At 49.4% G+C, this 17,500-nt stretch overlaps 1 protein-coding gene across 3 annotated transcripts in view; it reads right to left on the reverse strand.

The window, feature by feature from the left end:
• rrbp1b (ribosome binding protein 1b) overlaps positions 1-15,779 on the reverse strand; it is a 25,894-nt gene extending 10,115 nt beyond the window's left edge. For all 3 annotated transcript variants that reach the window (XM_062552708.1, XM_062552627.1, XM_062552553.1), the window contains exons 1-20: positions 14,947-15,779; positions 14,114-14,319; positions 13,510-13,632; positions 12,754-12,906; positions 11,812-11,930; positions 9,332-9,485; positions 8,551-8,722; positions 7,031-7,455; positions 6,669-6,706; positions 6,393-6,509; positions 6,165-6,243; positions 5,942-5,979; positions 5,692-5,776; positions 5,348-5,422; positions 4,801-4,841; positions 4,347-4,434; positions 3,278-3,370; positions 2,988-3,080; positions 2,345-2,449; positions 303-392 (exon numbers count right to left, since the gene is read on the reverse strand). In XM_062552708.1, the coding sequence (XP_062408692.1) occupies positions 303-392; positions 2,345-2,449; positions 2,988-3,080; positions 3,278-3,370; positions 4,347-4,434; positions 4,801-4,841; positions 5,348-5,422; positions 5,692-5,776; positions 5,942-5,979; positions 6,165-6,243; positions 6,393-6,509; positions 6,669-6,706; positions 7,031-7,455; positions 8,551-8,722; positions 9,332-9,485; positions 11,812-11,930; positions 12,754-12,906; positions 13,510-13,632; positions 14,114-14,319; positions 14,947-15,691 (3,039 nt within the window). In that variant the 5' untranslated portion in view covers positions 15,692-15,779. The remainder of the gene's footprint in view (positions 1-302; positions 393-2,344; positions 2,450-2,987; positions 3,081-3,277; positions 3,371-4,346; positions 4,435-4,800; positions 4,842-5,347; positions 5,423-5,691; positions 5,777-5,941; positions 5,980-6,164; positions 6,244-6,392; positions 6,510-6,668; positions 6,707-7,030; positions 7,456-8,550; positions 8,723-9,331; positions 9,486-11,811; positions 11,931-12,753; positions 12,907-13,509; positions 13,633-14,113; positions 14,320-14,946) is intronic.
• Positions 15,780-17,500: the final 1,721 nt, after the last annotated feature.

Consider the following 17,500-nt stretch of genomic DNA (forward strand, 5'->3'; position numbering starts at 1 on the left):
GCAATGGGTCCAGCGGCTGTGGACACTTTCCAAGAGGCACAACAAGCGTCCCTCAGACGAAGGGGATTCAGTTCCGTATTGGTCTACATAAATCCTACAAACACCCAATAGACGTGTACTCTTTACGGAGTTGATCTGGGCAAGTGAGTGAAGAGTGTGTGTGTGTGTGTGTGTGTGTGTGTGTGTGTAAAAGAATGAGAAAATTGAAGTGGCGCAGGCGCACGAGTGCATTGTGTGTGTGAGAATTGAAGTGGTGTGTGTGTAAGAGTGAGAAAGCTGAAGTGGTGTGTGTGTGTGCTCACCGTCTCCCCCAGTACGGTGCGGTACTGGTCACACTCGGCCTTCAGTATCCTCTGGGACTCTTCGGCCTCCTGCAGCTTGGACAGCAGCTCCTGGGAGACCACAAGGGAGGACACACACACACACACACACACACACACACACACACACACACACACACACACACACACACACACACACACACACACACACACACACACACACACACACACACACACACACACACACACACACACACACACACACACACACACACACACACACACACACACACACACACACACACACACACACACACACACACACACACACACACACACACACACACACACACACACACGGGAGAAGACACCGGACAGTCAGGACACGCTTATCACAACACGCAGTACACCAGGGCCTCAATGTGTTAGCATGCGCAGTTATTTTATTAAATAAAGGTGCTTGCACACCACCTTGACAAACTCCTACAAACTCCTAGGCTAGCGCCTACCACTTCTCAAATGAGACGTGGTCTGGCAAGCAGACGCTCATTTTCTCGCATTTGGAAAAATGCCCAGATCTGTTCATTGGATGTCTATCAAGCTCAATGCATAGCTCATCATGGTCTTGCTTTCCCCCCATGTTCTGTGATTGGTCCCCTATCTGCAGGCAAAAATTAATCACTGCGCAAGGCAGGATTGGAACACCCAGGCTAACAAACTCCTACAAAACTCCTGCAAACTCCTACAGGATCACTGAGTTTGTCGGGTGAAGTTGTTGGGAGTCTGACGTGTTCCAAAGAGGGTATTTAACTGCCTGAGCCACGTGGAGCTGGCTGTTGATTTCGAGCGCAGCGACCAACTGCCAAGTGTAGCATGTCGGGATGTGTTGGGCGCCTGTGCTGGGGCCGTGTGCAGGCAACCGTGACGAAATAAAGTTTGATTGTTTTATTATCCGATTGGAATGTCCTCGCAGGCGGGTGGGGAGTGCAGGGGTATGTTCTGCTTGGCACATACCCAAGATTCTAGAACAGAGCTCTGCTCCAGAATCTTTGGCACATACTGCAAACAGCACGACATCAAGCAGCACCTTGAGATGTTCTCTATTCCTGCAAGCTAATGTGTCAGTACAGTAATTTCCCGCATATAAGCCGCATTGTGTATAAGCCGCAGGACAGTGTTTTATGCAAGTTAAAAGAAACAAAACCATATTAACACCATATTAACTGCCCCCCTGTATTAACCTCATAGCTGAAGAAATTTAGCAAAATCAATGTATAAGCTGCGGCTAATAGTCGGGAAATTAAGGTAGCTCCATTCAACAAGCTCAGAATCAGAATCAGCTTTATTGGCCAGGTTTGCGTGAACAAACAAGGAATTTGACTCCGGTTAATCTTTGCACTCAAGTACAACACTCAACAATGGTGCCCTTGGCTACCAAATTGTTACAAGTGGCAACCGGATCTGGTTGGCTTTTACAAAAAAAAAAAACCTCATGCCTGGTTGCCAAGCTGACAACCAATTTTAACCACTTTTAAAAGTTAACGTTGAGCCTTGCTCTCTATTCATGCAAACTAATGGTCAACATTCAACAAGCTGACCACACTCCCAGAAGTCTGACTAACACGAAAGCCATGGAACTTCTCTACTGCGTTCTGGCGGCACTTACAAGTGAGGGGCCTTTCACAAGCCTTTCAACAAGACGTTTCCAATCATGTCAGACACCCCACACGCCATTTCTATTTGCTTCCAGCTGGGCTGAGAAGGTGCACAGCTCTAGAGGGGTTGCTCATTTAGCTAGTAGGAATGGCGTTTACACGATGTAACATAAGTGTAACGTATATTTAACTCCTGCGGAGTGGACAGAGTGTCCGGCGCAACGCGATAGCTGGACACTGGACTCTGCCCTGCTGTAGCGCTCATATCAGGGGAGGGCAGGAGAGGAATAAGTCGTTTTGAATAAACGTGCCGTAATTTCCCAACTATTAGCTTATACATTAGGCTTATACATTGATTTTGAGGAGAGGAGAGGAGAGGAGAGGAGAGGAGATGAGAGTCTCTCTCACCGGCAGGTCCGATGGTGTGGATCCCTCCTGCTGGAGCTCCTGGCTGGGCTGGCCGTCTCTGAGCATCTCCTGGGCTTTGGCCGTGAACGCCTCCAACCAGTTAGTCTGGAAGAACAACGACAACAAACAACAAACAACAAACAAGTTCAGTGGAGAGCTCTTCAGTGGTATCCCTCCCTCCATGCATGGATGAAAACAATACTATGCAGGGGAGGGAACAGTAAAAAAAAAACTTTGCGAGTAAAAAAAAAAAAAGTCAAATGTATTATTACATCAAATACATTTGTACAAAATATTCTTACTATTATTGCTGCAAAAGGAATCGAATCCAAGCTTTTTTACCATCTTTACACATATAGGCTATTCAAACAACTTGGCATTAGACGATGGGCCAACGACATTTACTACGCTGTTGGTTGATTGGCGTCAATAGAGACCCAAGTCTAACCAAATTTGTTTGCAGCTCAAGTTTAATCGTATACTTTCACAAACTTTTATTTTAACCATTAGTCTCCTCAGGCACATCCAATGATAGTTCTAGTCATTGACCCAATGACGGAAAGTGTTGTTGGTAGCAGATATTGCCATGGCTGTGATTTTACTGTAGGTCCAAAATAAACAAAAAATTCCACATGTTGTTTACCTGTTCTGTCTCTATGGCAACCTGTGGGAATAGTGTCTGTAGGGCAGTCTTGGCTTCTGTCTGGAAAGAGCTCAGCTGTTTCTCAGCCTCGGCCTGTGAGGATCACACACACACGCACACACACACACACACACACACACACACAGCTCAGATTAGACCCGATTACACAGTAGCCTACAGACTGATGATTTTCCGAAAGGGACATGTAATTGAACAATTCATAGCTATTGCAGATGCAACGTCTACATAAGTTCATATCAGTGTGTGTGTGTGTGTGTGTGTGTATTCACCAGTGCATCTTTGGCTTGGGTCAGTCTCTCCTCGCCCAGCTTTTCGGCCGTAGCCAGACCCTCCATCGCCGACCAGTTCTTCTCCCTCAACTCCTGAGAGACCGAGAGCGAGAGAGAAAGTGTGAGACAGTGAGATGTAGAGATATACGTCAGACACTCTATTTGAGCCAGAAGCTAAACCACATATGGTAGCTCATAACCAGAACACAACAGAAGCTAAACCACATAGCTCATGACCAGAACACAACAGAGGCTAAACCACATAGCTCATAACCAGAACATAACAGAGGCTAAACCACATACGGTAGCTCATAAGCAGAACACAACAGAGGCGTTCAGACCAAGAGCGACTTGAGCTTCCAAAATCGCTCTGGACGCCCTGTAAAGGACGCCGTGGGAAGCTTGGAAGCTTTGGCCGCTCCTGGCCGCTCTGACGTAGTAGCATTCTATGTTCGTTGAAAGTCGTTTGGTCACTGAACCGCGTCATAGCTCATTACCATAAAGTTAAACCACTTTCAACTTTCTCTAGTCGCTCAAGACGCCCAAAACGCGTCGCCGACGGATTGGTCGCTGCTGGCAGCTGAGAGAAGCCGGCTTCCATTGAAAATGAATGACTTCCGGAATCTTTGGAAGCTCAAGTCGCCGGCGGTGTGAACACACAGTAAACCACATAGCTCATAAACAGAACACAACAGATCCACGTCAAGATATTGTCAAGATCGGGGCCTGCTCACGTTGCTGTATGACAAAAGGAACAACGCCTGATGTGCGTCGAGTCGAGTGACAGTTGAAGTCATTTTTAACAGAGCAAAGAGCAAAGCCCTCTGGCGGCGCCTGACGTGAGTCAACGTTAAAGTTTAGAATATCTATCGAGCGTCGTCACAAGAGGGTGTTGGCCATAATTTGCCTATAGTCACACACACAAAAAAACACAAACACACAAACACAAACGCACCTCCTCACTCAGAGCCTCACGCTCACCAGGTGACTTACACACACACACACACACACCACGTCAGGCATGAGTGAGTTTAGTTAGGTGTGCAGGTGGGTTGTCGTGGTAACTTACGTTGCTCTTGTTCTTCACCTGCTCCAGCTCGTCCTTCAGCTGCTGCAGCTCCTCCTCCAGTGACATCATACGAGCGTCCTTCTCCAGGCTGGACACACACACACACACACACACACACACACACACTTAATATCCACATACTCTACTCACAAAAGGTCAGGGATATTCGGCTTCCGGGTGAAATTTCAGGATGAACCTAAAATCCACTATAACCTTTACAGGTGAACTTAATCTGACCTTCTAAACTTTTGAATGTACATGACCCAACAGTTCAGTGCTTCAGTACATTGAGTATTGGAAACATTAAATTTGACCCGGAAGTCCGATATCCCTAAATTCAGTAGTGTAGTGTAACTTTTTACACTTATTTTGTGTGTGTGTGAGAGTGTGTGTGTGTGTGCACCTGTGTGTGTGTGTGTGTGTGTGTGTGTGTGTGTGTGTGTGTTTGACTTACTTTTCAAATGGCTGCTCAGCTTCTGATGCTTCCTCCGCCTCCTGAGAGAAACAAAGGAGAGAGATTAGTCAAACAGAAGTGCATCCCTCCTTCCATCCATCCCTCCTTCTATTCATCCATCCATCCTTCTATTCATCCATCCCTCCCTCTATCTATCCATCCCTCCTTCTATTCATCCATCCATCCCAAAAAAAGAGAGCAATAAATCATCTTTCTAGTGCTTTCTAGCGTTCCCTCATCCACACATCCATTCATGTGTTCCACACGCGTCGTGTGCCTGACGTGCAGCTCTCTCTCCAGCAGCAGCCTGCAGCCCGTAAACAAAACGTAAATCATCTACTTATAGGCCTCTGGTGTGGTGGCATCTCAGACTCATCACTCTTGACTCTGTGTGTGTGTGTGTGTGTGTGTTCACCGTCTTGGCATTCTTGTGTGTGTGTGTGACTGTGGGAGTGCGCTCATCCCCTCACCTTCTTGGCACTCTTGACTGTGTGTGTGTGTGTGTGTGTGTGTGTGTGTGTGTGTGTGTGTGTGTGTGTGTGCTCACCGTCTTGGCACTCTTGACTTGTTCTAGCTCCTCCTTCAGCTGGATAAGCTCCGCCTGCAGCTGCTCCATCTCAGGCTGAGGGACACAGGGGGAGCAGAGGCCACATGTCAGTAACAGCACTTCTGATTGGTGGATATGACACATTGGTGGAGGGCACATGTCAGTAACAGCACTTCTGATTGGTGGATATGACCCCCTCACCAATGACATCACAGTTACAATGTATATTTCTAGAAATCTCTTCAATTCCACGCCCATTTATTTTTAGCCCCAAACATCCCCATATTCTCACTTTCTCGCTCACACACACACACACGCTAACACACGCTAACACACACACTCACCAGGTCCTCCTTGGTCTCTGTCTGGGCCTTGACCAGCTCCAGCTCTTCCTGAAGTGACGCCACCAGACGATCCTTCTCTTCCAGACTGGAGACAGAGGGAGGGAGTGAGGGATGAAGGGAAAAAGAAAAAAAAAATGTCAGTAAATGACACTGGTGGCAAAAACACACAAAGAGAGAGAAACACAGACACAGAAAAACACAGATACACACACACACACACATACACATACACACATACACATACACACACCTGCTCTGGAGCTGCTCGATGTCGGCGGTGGTGTCGGGCTGCAGGGGACAAGACAACAGGAGCGTGAACATGGCAGAAGCGTCTGAAATCAAGATGTATTGTGGTGTGTGTGTGCGTGTGTGTGTCAAACTGATGCTTTGGTCAGTGTGTGTCTGTGTGTGTGTGTGTATCTGTGTGTGTCAAACTGATGGTGTGGTCAGCGATGTGTGTGTGTGTCACTCACAGCACATGTGACGGGGGTTGGCTCTGATACGGACTCCTCCACTGCAGTCTCAACAGCTGGCTCTTCCACATCCTTCACACTGAAACACGCACACACACACAGCATGTCAAACTCACAAGAACACACACAAACACACAAGTAAGCAGATTTCCTCCACACACACAACCAGATTTTGCGCGCACACACACACACACGCACGCACGCACGCACACACACACACACACGCACCCGTTGTGCTGGGCCTCAGGGATGGGTGCAGGTTCGGCCTTCAGCAGCTCCATCTCCCCCTTCAGTTTGAGCAGCTCCTCCGTCACCGAGCTCAACTCAGCCTCCTTCTGCTGCAGGCTACACACACACACACACACACACACACAGTGTGAGAAATGTGACAACAGTTGCACGTATATATAAAGGCTAAAAGACTCTCCAGCAACAGAGAGAAAAGAGCTAACAAGCTAACAAGAGCGAAGCTAACGTCAGGATCAATAGCGTCTCCTCTCTTACCTGCTCCTCAGCTCCTCGATCTCCGCTGTGTGATCAGCCTGTTCAAACCAAGAGACAGAGGGTCTAAAATCAATTACATTCATTTCTATGTCTAAAGGAAAACGTCATTTTTTTTACATTCACACCTATAATGTCTGTAAAACGGTCCGTGTTTTATATTCACATCTATCTCTGTGTGAAATAGTCTGTTTTTACATTCATATCTAAATGTACTGAAAACAGTCTGTTTTTACATTAGTATCTATGATTTACTGCAAACTCTAGTAGCCTACTGAAATTGATTGAAAATGACAGCATCTCTCCCAACTACGGAAGCCCACATGGGACAAACAGTCCTGGAGCACCTCCTCCTGCTCACCCACCTGTGGCTCACTCTCCACTGCAGCCTGCGCCTCTTGCTGAACCTCCTCCTGCTGCTGTACAGCTACCACCTCCTCCTCAACAGCAACCACCTCCACCTCCTCCTCCTCCTCCACAACTGCCACCTCCTCCACCTCCTCAGCTGTCGCCTCCACTGCTTCTGCTGGCACCACCTCCTCCTCGATCACCTGCACCTCCTCGTCCAGGGAGGTCTCTCCCTCCGCCTCCTTCTCCACCTCCTCCACTGCGGGCGGCTGCTCCTCCTCGGTGACGGCTGGGGTCTCAGCCTCGGTCTCTGCGGGAGCCTCTGGGGCAGCGGCGGCAGCGGCGTCGGCGGTGGCGGGTGTCTGCTGGGTCCTAAGAGCCTCCAGCTCGGCGCACTTCTCCTTCAGCTCGGCCTCGGTGGCGGCCAGGCGCTCCTGAAGCTCTGTGGCACGCACACACGTGTGTACACACACACACACACACACACACACACACACACACACACACACATGACAAACACAGACACACACACGACAAACACAGACACAGACAACTTTGAGAGCTCTGATTTGACACACCTGGTTACTTTTCTCCATTCTATTTCTCTCTCTCCTGCTCACACACACACACACACACACACACACACACTTTGTTTTCCTTGAAAGCCACACACAGAGCTGGGCCTCAAGGAATAGTGCGGTGAAACCAATATTGAGCGCTGGAGAAAGAACAGGAAGTGCCTATCTGAGCCAGGTCAACCCCTGCTGAAGAGGACAGAATATCAGCTTACACACACACACACACACAAACACCCATATTTCTCATCCTCACCCTTTATACATTTGTGTCCTACCACACACACACACACACACACACACACACACACACACACACACACACACACACACACACACACACACACACACACACACACACACACACACACACACACACCATTGTATCAGTCCCCCCCTGGAGGTCTTACTAATGTGACGACATCACAATGAGGGGTGTTGGAAATGGGCATCAGGTGTCAAGGGTGGGAAAACATTCCTGCCAGAGTGTGTGTGTGTGTGAGTGTGAGAGAGGGAGAGAGAGAGAGAGAGAGAGAATGAGAGAGAATGAGAGAGAATGAGAGAGAATGAGAGAGAATGAGAATGAGAATGAGAATGAGAGCAAAAGAAAGAAAGGCAGAATGTCAGAGACTAAGAGGGAGAGAGATAAAGAATGGGAGAGGGTGCTGCTGTACATGCAGATTCCCGATCTCCTGCAATCTCATCCTCCTCCCCTCTCTCACACACACACACACACTCTCTCTCTCTCTGCAATCTCCTCCTCCTGCGTACACACTCTCTCTCGCTCTTTACTGGTGAGCGTGGACCTGTTGCAATCTCCTCATCCTCCATGCGCACACACACACTCGCACACACACTCGCACACACACACACACTCGCACACACACACACACTCGCACACACACATGCAAACACTCGCACACACACGCACACACACACTCGCACACCCTCTCGCTCCTTACCGGTGAGTGTGGCGGCCTGCTCCTGGGCCTGCAGTAGCTGCTGCTGCAGCTGTGTGCTGAGTGTGTCCAGCTGCTGGCTCATCCCGCCGCCGCCCTGCGACGCCAGCGCCAGCTCCGCCCCCACGCGCTCCAGCTCCGCCTGCAGACAGCGCTCGCTCTCCTGGGAACGCACCTGGGACACGGGACACACACACGACAGAGACACGGACACACACACGACAGAGACACGGGCACACACACGACAGAGACAGGGACACACACGACAGGGACACGGACACACACACGACAGAGACACGGGCACACACACGACAGAGACAGGGACACACACGACAGGGACACGGACACACACACGACAGAGACACGGGCACACACACGACAGAGACAGGGACACACACGACAGGGACACGGACACACACACGACAGAGACACGGACACACACACGACAGAGACACGGGACACACACACCACAGAGACACGGACACACACACGACAGAGACACGGACACACACGGACACACACACGACAGAGTGCTTAGTAAAAATTCTGTATGTCCACACTGTGTTGCATATAAGTTCTTTGATGCTAAAACTTACAATTGGTGAAAACATATTATTATAATCTTTATTATTATAATTATAATGGATAAATTATAATTTATCCACCTCTCAAATATTTTTTGTACATGTACAGCCACCTAACTGGATGTACATGTACATGATGATGTACTTGATATGTCCATCTACAGCCACCTAACTGGACACCTGTGGACCAGCGAGCTCACCTGGACCTGGACCAGCTGTTCCTCCGCGGCGGCCATCTTGGCTTCCAGGACCTTCCGGCGCTCCTCCTCGGCCAGGTGGGCGTCGGTGCGCTCGCTGAGCTCCCGGCTGAGACGGATGCAGTCCTGACGCAGCTTCGCCATCTCCGCATTCTGCCTGCGGGGGCCACAGCGGGACGGGTTAAGAGAGTGTGTGTGTGTGTGTGTGTGTGTGTGTGTGTGTGTGTGTGTGTGTGTGTGTGTGTGAGTGTGAGTGTGAGAGAGTAATATTAATTACGGTAGTAGGAGTCAAGTTAGAAGAAAAAATCAAATAATGCTTTGCCTTAAATCAAGGTCTATTTTGAGCTCATATCACAAGATGAATGCAGAAAGACTTCAAATTAGTCAGTATCATTTCTTCACAGATACACACACCTAAGTATACTCTCTCTCTCCCACACACACTTCAATAAAAACAGCATATTTGAAATCTTACTCTCTCCCACACACACCTCCGCCTCTTATTGTTTGTTTGCAGCAATTTGACTCCCGGCACCTACTGTATCTCTACCGGGCCGCATTGTCCCCTGTGGTAATCACGCAAGTCTCTGCGTCACACTCGCGCACACACACACTCGCGCACACACACACTCGCTCGCACACACACACACACTCGCTCGCACACACACACACACACACACACACACACACACACACACACACACACACACACACACACACACACACACACACACACACACACACACACACACACACACACACACACACACACACACACACACACACACACACACACACACACACACACACACACACACACACACACACACACACACACACACACACACACACGTCACAGTCTACACTACCCTGCCCTAGCCTCAGGTCACTTGCCTTTTCACTGAACCTACTTCTGAGAATACAGAATGCAGGACTCGATATAGAACTCCAGCAGAACATTCTGGAAGCCTCCCTGGAATGTGGCCAGGGCCGGTGTTAGAACACGCAGAGATCCATGGAGACGGACAGACACAGAGAGAATGCCTCGTCATTACCAAAGCATAAATAAGCTTTTATGACCCGCTCATCTCATCCCCCTCAGAGACCGCCACCCATTGACTGTCTGCAGGGACGTAAAGGCCAGCCAGCTGACCACGGGGCAGTAAAGAACACACACCGGGAGTCGGGGAATGTGTGTGCCCTGCGGCATGACAACAGTGGACGACAGTGACCTCACCCTTCCTGATGCCTTTTCCCCCCTAATTACCGGTGCCATTCCAATGCACACCTTTATTGATCCAACTGATCAGATCTACCATTCCAATGCACACCTTTATTGATCCAACTGATCATATCTACCATTCCAATGTACACCTTTATTGATCCAACTGATCATATCTACCATTCCAATGCACACCTTTATTGATCCAACTGATCATACCATTCCAATGCACACCTTTACTGCTGTACAGTAAAGTGATCAGATCTACTGATCTAACTGATCTAACTGATCATATCTACCCAAATGTACTCCAATAGATACTTACAGCTCACACGGCACTGTTGTGGAGTACATTCTCTCTCTGAACTTTTGACTGTGGCATTAGCATACCATTGATTATTCTGTTGCACTTCTTGTCTGAAATAATTATGGTCACACTTCAGAAACATTAAAAAAAAAAAAAAAAAAAAAAAATCCAGGCATTCCAGATATGTGACCCAATCAGTCCATAGCTGGAATACGGTTGGAGCCGTTACGTCTTCTAATAATCTGCCGTCATCTGCCTTCTCAAACTGCACTGCATAACGAGCTGGATGGAACTTTGGAAGTTTAATAAAAAAAATACAAAAAAAAACAATAAAAAAACTCTGGATGGAGAAATGTCCTGGACCGGACTCAAACCCGGGTGCCCGTGGGCACATGGGCACTTGGGCACAAATGGTGGTAAAAGCGCTGTGGCCAGTTTCCTGGATCTAAAGTTGGTCAGACACAACACAACCAGAGCTCTAAAATGGCATGTCTAACCTAAAATGTCGACCCAGAGTTACTCATATAAACTTCAATACCTTCACCTTACACTCCACTAATGGTGCTGAGAAATTGAGAATTCTGTCTGCATTCCTGAGATTGTTGACTGTAGCCTTGTTACGGCTGCATTAGATCCTTTTCAATGCGGTACGAGCACTAGGCCAGTGTCCCGGATCTAAAGTTCGTCAGATCCAACATAACCAGAGCTAAAATGGCGTGTCTAACCCAAAATGTCGACCCAGAGTTACTCATGAATAAACTTCAATACTTTCACCTCACACACCTCCCACTCCACTAACAAGTGTACTGTACATTCTGTCTGCGTGTCTGAGCTTTTGACTGTAGCCTTGTTACAGTTGCATTAGATCCTTTTCCATTGACATTGGGTGAACTGGCCCTCTGATTGGCTAATGGTGCATATACCTGCTCTCTGATTGGCTAGTGGTGCACGTACCTGCTCTCTGATTGGCTGGTGGCCTGGTTGAGGGCGTCCCTGAGGATGGAGTTCTCCTGCTGCAGACGGGCCAGCTGGGCGTTGGGGCCGCTATCCAGCTGCTCCTGCAGACTCTGGATCTGTGTGTGTGTGTGTGTGTGTGTGTGTGTGTGTGTGTGTGTGTGTGGGAGAGAGAGAAAAGAGACATGTGAGGAAGTGTACATCAAGTATGGTTTGTGTGTGTGAAGTTTGGCGTGCGTTTGAGCACTTTTGACCACAACACAAAAACACAAAGATAACTGGAGTGAGACTGCAGCTTTACTGCAGATACCAACAATAAATGTCAAGTAATAATCCCACATATCTGTGGGTGTGGTCCGTTCTTATACGCTCAACACACACCCACGGAAAATCACAAGATGCAGCCCTACCCGTGATCATCTAACCAGCTGGTATGTAACAGAGATAAGAATATTTACAACCCCCCACCCCCCAACCTAAACCATGTTTGTGTTGGTATCCCCCCTGGGGTCAGCACCACCAGGAGATGCCTTTAAACCAAACATGCCGTTTCAGATAACACAGGGGGGGGGGGGGGGGGGTATCTCAACATACCTAAGGAGTATGGAAACCATATTTCACAAATATTTGTAGGTTAAACTAAAACATTTAATTCAATGAGAAACTTATATATAAACGGCTCCTGGTGAAATATCTTGCTCCGCCATAACAATCTTTTGTGCTGTTACAACCTCAGAAGAGCTATCAGAACCATGGGTGCCTCTCAACATCTCTCCTCGATCCTCGAGGGGCGTTCTCACTAACTAACACTGATCAGTGAGGATCGAGGCCTGAGGAGCGAGGGAGGACGCATAAAAGCCCAAATGAGAGGCACCCATTGGTTCTATCTATCTATGTCCCTCCCTCCCTGTGATGACCCATGACCCATGACCCCTGGCTGACCTTGCCGGTGAGCTGCTGCGTCTCCATGAGGTGCTCCTCGTAGGAGGCCTGCATGCGCGCCTGCAGAGCCATCAGCTCCTGCTGCCGCCCGCTCAGCTCCGAGCTCAGACGAGTCTCCACCGCCGCCAGGCGAGACTTCTCCGCACCCAGCTCCTATAAAGCGCGCGCACACACACACACACACACACACACGCACACACGCACACACGCGCGCACGCGCACGCGCACGCGCACGCGCACGCGCACACGCACACGCACACGCACACGCACACGCACACGCACACGCACACGCACACGCACACGCACACGCACACGCACACGCACACGCACACGCACACGCACACGCACACGCACACGCACACACACACACACACACACACACACACACACACACACACACACACACACACACACACACACACGACAAACAGACAGATATAAGACAATGACACCAGATATAGGCATTATAAAAAAATACCACCATCTTGCTTCCAAAAAATTCATTTGAATAAACCAATCACATGCAAGCAACCAGTGTTACATTCTTATCTTTCCATCTCTCTATCTAGCCATCATAGATCCTAATAAACTTACTACCACTTTGTGCATCTGACTGCACTGTCGGCAATACACGCCTTCAACCTCACTCCTTCTCTTTTGACTGGCTAGCTGTGTTCTACTGCTTATAACATTGAAGAGGAGCCTGTGTGTGTGTGTGTGTGTGTGTGAGAGAGAGTGAGTGGGATGGATTAGAACCTTGGTGAGTTCCTTCACGCGGTTCTTAGCGGTGGCAGAGTTCTCCAGTTCCGCTGCCAGGGCCTTCTCCTTCTCCTCCAGCTGCTTCTTCACCGCAGCCATGGGGTCTCCTTTCAGAGAAGCCTACGGGAGGGAGAGAGAGAGAGAGAGAGAGAGAGAGAGAGAGAGGGAGGGAGAGGGAGAGAGAGAGAGGGAGGGAGAGAGAAAGAGAGAGAAAGAGGAAGAGAGAGAGATGAATAAACGAAGAGAGGATTTTTATATTCCTCACCTGGGACAGCACATCTACAGTACATTAACACAGAGAGCACAGTTTGCATGTCAGCCATTAACTGGCCGCAGGAAAATGAAGAGAACACATACCTAAATTCACATGTATGTGTGTGGTCATTACAAACACTAATGAGAATCTATAGGGAATTACAGAATATATCTAAAATCATGTGTGTGTGTGTGTGTGTGTGTGTGTGTGTGGTAATTACAGACACTAATGGGAATCTATAGGGAATTACAGAATATATATCTAAAATCATGTGTGTGTGTGTGTGTGTGTGTGTGTGTGTGTGTGTGTGTGTGTGTGTCATTACAGACACCAGTAATACAATACCATTTGCCAGGAGTCCTGTCCGGCCTTGTCCCCGAGCGTCTCCATGAGCTTCAGGGTCTCGGCGTCGGTCAGGGTGCTGAGGGCCGAGAGCAGGGCGGGCAGCGCGGACGGCACGGCAACGGCCTCAGGGGTCACAGCGGCTACCAGGGCAACAGGGGCAACAGGGGCAACAGGGGCAACAGTGGTCGCCTCCACCACAGGGGCAACTGGCAAAGAGTGGGGACAAGACGATGTGATTACTGTATGAAGTATTACTCCACAAGAGGAGAGACGAGGGCGGGTGGAGAAGAGAGAGAGTAGAATACTATATCATACTATACTAAATATTTATACTCTATCAGAACAAATATGGAGATCCAGTTTTAAAATTAGGCAATGGAGTGGAGAATGACTTACTTTTGTGACGTGTGTGTGCGTGTGTGGTACAATAGCTGTGTTTGAGATTGTTGTATGCGAGTAAAAATATACATAAATATACACTGCTTTTTTTATATGATCAGTTTGTCCTGGATCTTGGATGAGATTTCCTGCCCCCATCAGTGGACAGAGAAGGGTTCAGATGCAAAAGCCTCTAAATCCGTCTGACCACTTTTCTTTTAAATGAGCATTTTGTATCAGGCTCCTATAGGGTTTCGCCTCCAAATCAATATTTCAGACCAGGAAGAGAATGGTATTTAGTGAGGTTTGAAGCTAAATCATTGAAGTAACTTACACTATATGTGAAGAGCATTCACTCAGCATCATTATCTCATTTTTGACAAAAAGTGGATTTAGAGGCTTTTGCATCTGAACTGTTCTGGGATCAGCGGTCCCCACTCCTGTCACCTCCTTACCTGGCTCCGCCTTCTTCTTCCTGCTCCTCTTGCTGGGCGCGGCGGCTGGGGGAGGGGCTTCTGCTTTGGGCTCTTCAGCTTTGACCGGGGCGACGGTAGCCACGGCGACAGGCGGGGCAGCGGCCGTCTCCACGGCGACCTCCACGACGACGGGCTCCACGACGATGGGCGCCACGGCGGCGACGTTGTCCTGGGGCTTGGCGACGGCGGGCTCCACCTTGGCCACCTTCTTCTTCTTCTTGCCCGACGACGACGGGGAGGGGACCACGGGCGTCTCCACGACGACGGGGGCGGCAGGCTCGACGACGGGTTCCGGGGCGGCCTCGGGTTCCTGAGCCTCTGGCTCTTCCTCCTCCTCCTCCTCCTCGACGACGACGGCGGCGGCAGGCTCGCTCACGACGGTTTCCACGACAACAGGCTCCGGCACGGGTTCGGGCTCCGGTTCGGGTTCGTCCGCTACTTCCTCGGCGACCTGCTCAACTGCCGCCGCCGCCGCCGCCGCCTTCTCCTTCTTCTTCTTCCGCTTCTTGTCGGCGCGGGCGGACGTGGCGTTGGCGTGGGCCGGGGCCGGCGCGGCGCCGGCGGGCTGCAGGCGGGCGAGCTTGCGGCGCTGCTCGGCGAGCGCGTCCTCGTAGGACGTCTCCTTCATGGAGAGCGTGGAGACGAGCGCGATGCCCAGCGCCGACACCAGCATGAAGCCGCCGAACACCACGAAGCCCAGCGTCTGGGGGTCGTACACGTCCATGTCTGCGGCCGTCGGGTCTCGCTCTGCGTCCAGCTGGCTGTCAGTCGTTCGGTCGGTCGGTCGGTCTGTCGGTGGTCTGCCTGCCTGCCTGCCCTTACCTCACGTCCTGCAAACAGAGAGAGACACACACACACACTGGTCAGCTTGGTCACACAGACAATATGAATTGACTATCGTAATTGCACTTTAATTTAATTATTAGCCGCGGCTTATGCAATGATTTTGCTAAATTTCTTTTGGTCAGTCTGTCGGTCATCTGCCTGCCTGCCTGCCTGCTAACAGCAGACAGGAGAGACACACATTGGTCAGAGCAGTAACACACAGACAAAGTTTCATCATCTTTACAGGGAGGCCTAGAACACCAGAGCTTATGTCTGGTTCACACAGACAGACGGAGACACACACATTAACGTCACACGTTGGGGCACACACACACTAAACTTCACTCAGAACTAGCATCTAGAATCTATAAGTTAACTGATGAAGTTAATGATAAGTAAAACCCACAACCACATATATGCCGACAGCCACATACATGTTAACTAGAACCAACAACCACATACAATATACACAATATATCATATATCATATTAATAGATTAGATTAAACTTTGTCATTGTGCTGCAGAGTACAAGTACAAGTAAAAGTTCAAGTACAACGAAATTGACAACATAGAATATACATGAGAAGAATCCACAGTGTGTGTGTGTGTGTGTGTGTGTGTGTGTGTGTGTGTGTGGAGAACTGGAATTCCTTGTGCAGTGATGTAGAGAGTACAGTCAGTCACACGTGTCCAAACAACCCCCCTGCCCCCCACCCTATAGACCAGCAGTATCCACCCAGCCCCCCCCCCACACACACACACCCCTGTAGGCAGGCATCCACAACCCCCCCCCCCCCCCCCCCCCCCCCGCCCAGACACACACACACACACACACACACACACACACACACACACACACACACCTATGGGCCAGCAGCACAGTGCAGCGGCTCCACGAATCTACAAGTAAGTCCACTGGGGTCGAGAACCTTGAGAGGATAAACAGAAAACAGCACTCCAATGGAATTTCCTTGAAACCAGGAAGCCGCTCAGACGACCTCACTTCCTGCTGAATGGACTGGCTTGTTAGCGTAACGTCTGGGACCACGCGGCAGACAAGACCCCAACACACACACACACACACACACAGATAAGAACTAGACACCAACAATGACTGGACTAATAGACACGTTAATAGACACGCGTGTGTGTGTGTGTGTGTGCGCGTGTCAATGTGTATGTGTATGTGCAAGTGATTGAGTGTGTGTAGGGGTGTGTGTGTGTGTGTGTGTGTGTGCAAGTGTAAGTGTGTGTGGTGGTAACTGGCAGCAGCATGCTGGCAGAGGCTGCATGGGTTCAGAGAACCTCTGATATTTACCAGCAGATGCCTCTGACATTTACACAACAACAACAACATATACATACACACCCACACACAACAGCCATATACACACAGCCACACACACACACACCAATTTATAACAACATGCATCTACACAGACAGACAGACAGGGGGGTATTCCATCAACCTCGCTAAACAAGGCGGCGCTCAACAGAAATAGCCTGGCTTGAACTAGTGTAGACTTCCACTTGAAGCTAAAGCCGTTCCATTAACTCAAGTTAGCTGCATCTTGCCCTCGTTTATTCAAACGAGGCTAAAATCAGCTTCATGTCTGCTCGTGCACGAGGTAGAAAAGTAGACCAAAACCATAGATTGATGAAAAGAGGATGCATGTCGTAAAATTAAGGCAAACTAGAAGATTTCA

Source organism: Sardina pilchardus, chromosome 1 (assembly GCF_963854185.1).
Source record: "Sardina pilchardus chromosome 1, fSarPil1.1, whole genome shotgun sequence".
NCBI lineage: Eukaryota > Metazoa > Chordata > Actinopteri > Clupeiformes > Clupeidae > Sardina > Sardina pilchardus.